Source organism: Brassica oleracea, chromosome C6 (assembly GCF_000695525.1).
Source record: "Brassica oleracea var. oleracea cultivar TO1000 chromosome C6, BOL, whole genome shotgun sequence".
NCBI classification, from domain to species: Eukaryota; Viridiplantae; Streptophyta; class Magnoliopsida; order Brassicales; family Brassicaceae; genus Brassica; species Brassica oleracea.
In genome coordinates, this window is record NC_027753.1 from 5,991,930 (window position 1) to 6,000,228 (window position 8,299).

Consider the following 8,299-nt stretch of genomic DNA (forward strand, 5'->3'; position numbering starts at 1 on the left):
CTTCTCCAGTCCTTCGATCCCAGTATTATCGCATCCTCTTTTGTTGTTTCCAACCTCCGATTTCGCTTCCAAACTCGATTCATCTTTGTTAACCTTTAATCCAGGTCCCCCCAGAAGGTTTCCTGGATCAGAGATCTCGCTTCGCTCCTTCTGATTGCCTTTTGTCTCCGTCAAACCCCTCACTGATCCCGGCGATGTCGCCGAATCCATGATGAAAAAGATCGTCGCCAAAATCGCCCTTTTTTCGCTTCACAACAGGAGAAAAATTCCCTATACTATGAATTTACCGGGAAGATTGCCGTGAAGAATGAAGCGGAAGAGTTGATTTCGGAGCCGGCCTGCGCAGAGTTACGGAACGTGTTTTGACGGGTTGGGTCTCGAAAGGTTGTTTCTGGGAGAGATTCATGATCCGCAGATTTTGCATCCTTTGAAGATTATATTTGATCCTCTCTTCAGTTTCTGTTTAGGGTTCGGTTTACACATCGAAACTTCTGTTGATATTATCATGGCAAGCATGGTGATGATAATGATAATGATTTTGCATCATTTGAAGATTTTCTTTCATCCTCTTTTCAATTTCTGGTTAGGGTTTGGTTGGTTTTCAGATTCTACAAATCTCTATCGTCTATAGCTGGCTAATTAAAAGGATTTTCCAAATAACATAGTGTTTGATTAAAAGCATAGGTTTAAATTAGACAATGACAAAGATCTGTAAATACTTTTAAAACATAAGGATTCCTGAAAAAAAAATTTTATGTTTTAATAGTATTGATATTTGTCTGTGGGGTCCATACTTTTATGAAAGAGTTATTTATTGAAAATTGTTAATTTAAAATATCTAAATAATTTGTGTTCTTAACTTTTTAAAATAAACGCTAAGGATATAGAAACAAACATTTTTGCTCGATGCAAATTACAGAAGACAATTTTCAATTCCATAGATAACTTAACACTTCGAAGTGAATTTTTTTTTTTGAAATAATGTTAAATTAATTCAAGCAAAAACACTGTTTTACACTTTGTGTTACATTAGAGCAGAGGTTTTTTTTAAATGAAAGCTAATCAAAAGCTAAGCCTTAAATAGCTATCGAGTGGCAAATCATTGCGTTAATTAAACGTCAATTCCTTTCAACTCACCTCGGTCTAGGAGGGCTTTCAGAACCAGGAGATAAATTAAAGTCAATAGAATCTTCAAAACACATCACTTGTCTCCCTTGTTTCCTGGAAATTTCAGACTCCAGACATTCATTTAGCTCCATCACAACATGTGGCATTGTTGGTCTATGGTTGGAGGTTGGGTTTACACAAGTCATAGCCAACTCAATAGCCTTCCACACACCGTTTGTATCAAAATCTCCCATCAGTTTTGGGTCAATAATATTCTTAATGTTTCCTTTCCCGATCATGAATCTAACCCAATTTGTAATGTGAGATCTCTCTCGGGTTGTATCAATCACAGCCTGGTTTGTTATGATCTCTAATAGCACTATCCCAAAGCTGTACACATCACTCTTCTCGCTTAGCAAGTTTGTTATGTAGTACCTGAAAAGAATATTTAATGATTTACATTTCATATTTTATATTGAATAGTATAATTTATTTCTTTTGTTACTTACTCAGGATCTAAGTAACCAGGTGTTCCTGCAACTACTGTTGATTCCACCGGGCAAGATCTAGAAAGCCCAAAATCAGCTAGCTTCGCTTCAAACAGCTCATTCAACAATATGTTAGTAGATTTCACATCTCTATGGACTATGGGAGGTACACTTCCATTGTGTAGATACTCCAATCCTGTTACAATTAATTGTTGCTATCTATGTCAGTTATTTATATTAGATTTTAAAAATCAGAATAAAAGCAAAGACATTTTTGTTTCATCACCCTGTGCAGCTTCCATCGCTATTAGCAGTCTGTTCTCCCAAGTTAGAACATGTCCACCGCTTTTTCCTGTACCAAATTTCACTTTGTTTTTACTATATGAACCCCACCAAATGGGAAACTCTTTAATAGAAAATGTTTACCTGATATATTCTCCTTTAAATCTCCATTGGCCATGTACTGATAAATCAAAGCCAAGTTTTCACCATCATCACAGTAACCCACAAGTCCCACCAAATTTCTATGGTGAACTCTTGAAAGAAATTCAACCTAAGAAACATAAAAACGATTAGAATCTTAATAACAAGAGACTGATTGCTCTATATATTTCTTATTTAAATTTACCTCTGCTTTGAAATGATTATAGTCGTGGGAAGCTGATGTATGAAAGAGCATTTTCACAGCTACTTGAGTACCATTTAAGTTTCCATAATACACTCTTCCATAGCTTCCTTTACCAAGAACTCTCTCAAAGTTATTCGTCATCTTTAGTATCTCAGAATACGTGTATATTCGTTCCTTTGTTCTGATTGATTGATTGGTTGATCTCGTCTCACTATTAATATTACTAGGGACTGATACAATGGTAAAAACAAAATGAAATTATTTAAATATAAAAAAAATCATTCTCTATTTTACTTGTGTTAAGACCTGATCCCATAAATATACCTTCACTATGTTTTTTCCTTGCGACAATGAAACATATGGTAAAGATAGCTAGTAAAGTGATCACGCCAGCCACCACCGATACCGTGACAGCAACCAAAGGAAACTTTCTACCCAGTTTTTCATCTATACTACAATCATTAATGGGAAATGAACCCAAAAAGAAGGTTATAGTAGGAAAATTTAAAATATCTTTTAGACACGAAGAAAGAAAAGTTGTGAAAAAAACATCTTACAGTAGTATTAAAACTTTGTCATCTATCTTATGTTGAAGAGAATCAGGAATTGTGAGATTCAGCTTAGGGTTTCTCTTTAAGTTTCTGCGAATGAGAAAATAATAATAAATCTTTCAAAAACAAAAAATAAACAAATCAAGCAAGAGTTCAATAACAGAAACTCACATGAGTGTCAACAACTTCATATCAGCAAGAAAATCTGGAAGCTCTCCTGATAAATCATTCTTTGATAAATCTCTGTCCATTATAGGGGAAAAAGCTTTTGAAAAGTTAATATATATATATATATATATATATATCATGAAGATCAAAAAGAAAAAAAAAAGAGTTAAGATGTCAAATAAACAAGTTTATTTGCGTTTTAATAGTTTCAGATGCTTACAGTTCTCTCAGTTGTGTTAGGCCAGCTATATCAGGTGTTATGGCACCGTTCAAATCACTCGCTGCCAACTTCCTAATATTTAAAGACTTAGGATCTGTGAGAAACTCCGAAACAAAAAAAAAAGCTTATGAAATATAAACCAACGAAATAAAAGACATACAAGGATATGATGCGAGGCTGATCAGAGTTCAGATAAAGGCACTTCACGCCTTTCCATCGATAAGTTTTAGGAGAACATGGATCCCCTTGCCAGCTTATTTTTTTATTCATCAATCCATATGTTTTCTTGATGTTCATCATAGCAGAAACTGATACTCAAAAGAACCAAACAAGCTAGGAGTTTGTTAATTCCATTTACTATTACTAAATCTTATCTAAAATATGTTCTCTTGCGAAAATGATCTATAATATGTTGTTTCCGTTCATATTTAAAACAATTCAAATAGTAAATTTGAACTAATACAATTAAAAAATCTTATATGCATGATGGTTATTTGGAAATCTATATGAATTTTGAATGTGAACTCAAATAAATTCATGTCGAATACTTTGAAAGTACTTCAACAAATCAATAACCCTCCAAAAACTAAAAACATAAAACAGAATTGGTAAATAGAATGTTTTTTCTAAAATAAAACTTACCTTCATCTTGGTGAGTCTCGAGCAGCAAATTTTCCACATCTGTATAGACCTCAAGGGCATTGATAAGTGGAGGAAGAGTAGAGCTTTCAGTCATTGTAAAAGTGAAATTGAATTTCCCATCTGAAGAACTCAAAGCTGTTCGACTAAAGATAGTTGTGATCTTGAGTTTGTGAGGTCTAAAGAAACTTTCCCAAACCTCACCACCGTTGTAAGTAATGTTAAATTCTCGGATCTCATTAGAGCCAAGATTCTGAATTTCTGCGAAATGCATGTATATATATGAGTGTGCATTGGTGTCGCCAATATCCCACCATATGTTGAGAGGATGAGAAGCATTTGCAGGAAAAATTGCGGAGTTTGCCACATGTTGAGGCACATTGTAAGAACCACTACTTGTATCGATTGTAAGATTAGTACTTAACGACACGGTTTTGTTATTTTTGTATGGAACCCAAACTCTGTCATGGACGTCTTCATCATACCTAGAGAGAAAGAGAGAGACAAAGATGTTTCATTTTGTTAAATCAAAGCAATATAAGCAAATAATTTTTACAAGTTATTTTATAAATATGCAAAAAAAAAAAACCCAGGTTTTATATTACCCGTAGCACCTACAGTTTTGGTAAAATTCTTAAAACATATATAACAATAATTTATATGTATCACCATTAATAAAAAATTTAAACTAATAACGTAATTATAATACACAAACTTTTCACATTAGCTTATAATTTCAAAAAAAAATGTAAATATTTATATTTTTATAAAATTTATTGTAAAAGTATTTTTTAACTAAATGTTTGAATTATACTTTAATTCACTAATCAGTATGAAAGCAACTAATAAAATCAACAAATTATTAAATTTATTCATGTATAAAATATATTCGTTGAATGAATATCAGTCGACTTATAAAGTTAATAATAGATTACTTTATATCACTTAAATGTAAATATAATCCATATTTTATTAAGTTAATTAATAAATCAATTTATCATTTTAATTTGTGTTAACTAAAATAAACAAAAGCTAAAATTTATACATTTAAATATTAAAATATTAAAATAAACATAATCAAAATAAAATATAATTTAAATTTAAATTTACTTTCTCTACTTCAAATTTTACAAAATTACTAAAGAAAAATAAAATTGATAAACTAAACATAACTTTAAAATATATATATATTATGTTCTTATACTGAAAAAAATAGTTTTAGAAAACTACAACAAATAAAAAATTTACTTTATAAAATAGTATGTTTTAATTATTATTATTATTATTACTATATATGAAATTATTTAGTGAAAAAAGATGTTTTCTATGTAACAAAAGATATCTGAGCGCTCCTTTTTTATTTCACTAGAAAGAAAATGAGGCCTCAGATTATTTACCTGAGGAAAGATGGAGTCTGCGGAAAGTAAATTCTAGCGAACGACATCAGGGATTCATGAGTTAGGTACGTATTGTTGTTCTCTTTTTTTTTTGTGAAACACTGGTACGTATTGTTGTTCAACGGACGAAGTTCCAAGGACGATATAAACGGTGTCGTTTCTCCGATTTTGATAAGACAAACTTGAAGCCGATCATGTGCTACAACATGGATGATCTCGTAGATCGAAGCATTTGCTACTCCTTCAAGTGTAACAGAAGTCCATTTATTAGGACCAACGTGAAGATCAAACTCAGGCATCTGATTAAGACCGTCATAATTTCCGTACACAAAAGTTCCTCTGATCAGATATTTACTGTTCTCTTTAAGGTTGAAAGTGTAACAGTTTCTCTGACCTTCAGGGAAGCTTCTTAAGGTCCAAGTCTGTTGTTGAAACAGTGTCTTGTATGAATCATCGATCCTCCCGACGATTCCACTGTCAATAAAGTCCGCGTCTGATATGTATGTTATATTCGTTGTCTTCTCCGTATAGGTTGCACTCTTAGGGATTAATCCACAAGCCAAGCTGATAAATCCTGTTTATGAAAATAATTTAATCAAAGAGAGATATTTAAAACAGGTATGTTAGAAGCATCATGATTTATACAAACATGGTGTAAGAACCTGATTGATTTTGAGCGTGGACTGATTGAAGAATGGCAAAAGCTATTATCAAGAAAAACAAAAACCCACTGAGAGATTTCATTTTGTCTTTTTCTTTAATTTGTTTGCAAAACTTTACATGTAGATTAAATTAATCCCAAGCTGTCTTTCACAAAGTCAGAAACTATTCAAACAAAAGGGGAGCCAATCCAAATTTTACATTATTTTGAAAATAATAAATAATTTAATATATATTAAAAAGTCCTCATTTCCATAATTTGATGGTCATACAGATCTTGACTTGTTTTTGCATATCAAAATGTTGACTGTTGTTTTGAATGAATTGAGTCAATTTTGGAAACTTGAGGCCCTGCATAGTTAGAAATCCCCTATTTACATTGATGTATAGGGGATATACTTATATTGATATCTATAACATAAATTTTTGGTCTATTTTGGATTTTTTTTCTTTCTTTTTTGTTTCATTTTGACCCAATATAATAGACTCATCTTTTATTGACCAATTGAAACTTCCGTTTCTCATAGGATTTTCTTCTTGGTCTAGAATCAAAGACATGGGGTGGTGCATATGATTATAGTTACTGATTTCATAGTCATTCATATACTATAAAACTAGGTAGTATAGTAAAATAATTGATAAAATTATTTATTTTTCGTTGTAGTAAGAGATTTGTCGTATAACTTTTTCAAGGGAGGACATTCAGATATTCGTTCAGATTGAGATGATCCACTCAGATTTCAAATTTTTAGAGTTAAAAATTTAAATATGATTCAGATATTTACAAATTTTGATTTAAATTTGGTTTGAATCATTGCATGTTCGGTTCAAGTCCGAGTTCGAATAGTTATTTTAATTATGTAATATTTTACAAAAATCCAAATATACTTAATCCTCAAAATCCGAAAATAAAAATAATATAAAAGATAAAAATTTGAATAATGTAAGACTAAATACTTATATTTACATAAGAAATAATTCAATTTAAATATTTAGATGGAGAAAAACAATATATTTTTAGTATTTTGGACATATTTTGTTATTTTAGATATTTTCATATTAATGAATATCTAATAAATTTAAAATTTAAAATAACTAACATATTTAAGTATATAATTGTGTTTTAGATATTTGGATCGGATTCGGGTCTTGTTATCCGAATATTAAACTTTTAGATCCATTTGAGTATTAAATCAGTTTTAGTTTGTGTTTAGTATTACTTTCAAATCAAGTTCGGTTTGGTTCTTCGGATCTAAATATTTTACCCAGACTTACTTTCTTCTACTAATATAAATATAAATAAATAAATATAAACTAATATTTTGGGCTTATTTTGCACAAATAATTATTGGACCATACTTTAAGAATACCAATAAAAATGGTTGGACGTCGTGTCATTGGGCATGTTACAAAATTGATGTAGTCTATAACCAATAACGTGTACTTTCTTATAGAATATTCTTGGTAAATATAATAAAAATATGATGCAATCGAGTGAAATAGGTTAGACTTGTGTCGAAAATAATGTGATCTTTTCACTCGGTACATGAATTTTGTTTTTCAATCGATTTCGAAAATTTTCTTTTCTTTTAAAGCTTTTCTGATTTCAGATTTTTCTAACAATCTGATTATTTTTCTAATTCTTAGTTAGATATGAAAACTCAGTAAAGAAAAACAATATTTGGCTAAACTAAAGATCCAACTTTGTATGTGGCGTTTTTCACCTCAGTTTTCTTAATTCATAACCAATCACAATTATTTGGTGCTTTTGTATGCATAAACCTCGACCATGACCATGTTCGGCAAGATACCAAAACTTTCAATTTCTAAAAACATTTTCATTCCGGCATTTTAGTTGATGTGAATCTTAATGATTTTGTAACTTATTTATTTTTCAACAATAATATTATTCAGTTCTCGCCCAAAGAGAACTTCAATTCACTAATACAAAAGTTAAAAAGATGAATGTTGAAAATAAGTTGATTAAAAAAAGGAGTGTGTGAACACATTAAATAGTCTACGATAGAGTTAAGAAAATTAGTAACTATTAAAAAGCCTGATTTTTTAAAAAAAATTAAGGGTTACATTCAATAAAAATTTTGGTATTAAAATATGGTAGAGTAAAAATATTATTGAAGTTTAATTACAGCATTTTACATAGTAAACAAAAAATTTGTTGTATAACTTTATCATCTGTTACAAAATAAAATCAATGCAGATCTTAAGTAAAAAAATAGTTGATAACTAGTTAAATTGTTAGCACACTTTTGATCATTACATAATGTTTTGTCAAACTAGTTTCTATAGATATCCAATTATTCATAAATAAATATTTACAAGACCACACTTTAAATACCTCAAACATATGAAAAGTGATGCATTATTACTGTTTAATGCGTATCAAATGACAATGACGCACTTCAACAACAAAATTTTACTTA

General features: G+C 30.2%; 1 protein-coding gene across 1 annotated transcript; it reads right to left on the minus strand.

The window, feature by feature from the left end:
- Window positions 1-1,133: 1,133 nt before the first annotated feature.
- On the minus strand, window positions 1,134-5,948 carry LOC106297313 (probable LRR receptor-like serine/threonine-protein kinase At1g51880). Its single transcript, XM_013733581.1, has 13 exons — window positions 5,861-5,948; window positions 5,199-5,772; window positions 3,805-4,286; window positions 3,323-3,470; window positions 3,163-3,234; window positions 2,946-3,017; window positions 2,781-2,864; window positions 2,548-2,675; window positions 2,224-2,453; window positions 2,022-2,148; window positions 1,882-1,947; window positions 1,617-1,791; window positions 1,134-1,542 (listed from the first exon to the last, which is right to left on the minus strand). Exons 1-13 carry the CDS (start codon window positions 5,940-5,942, stop codon window positions 1,134-1,136), a joined length of 2,649 nt encoding a protein of 882 aa, XP_013589035.1. The 5' UTR covers window positions 5,943-5,948.
- Between the last annotated feature and the right edge of the window lie 2,351 nt (window positions 5,949-8,299).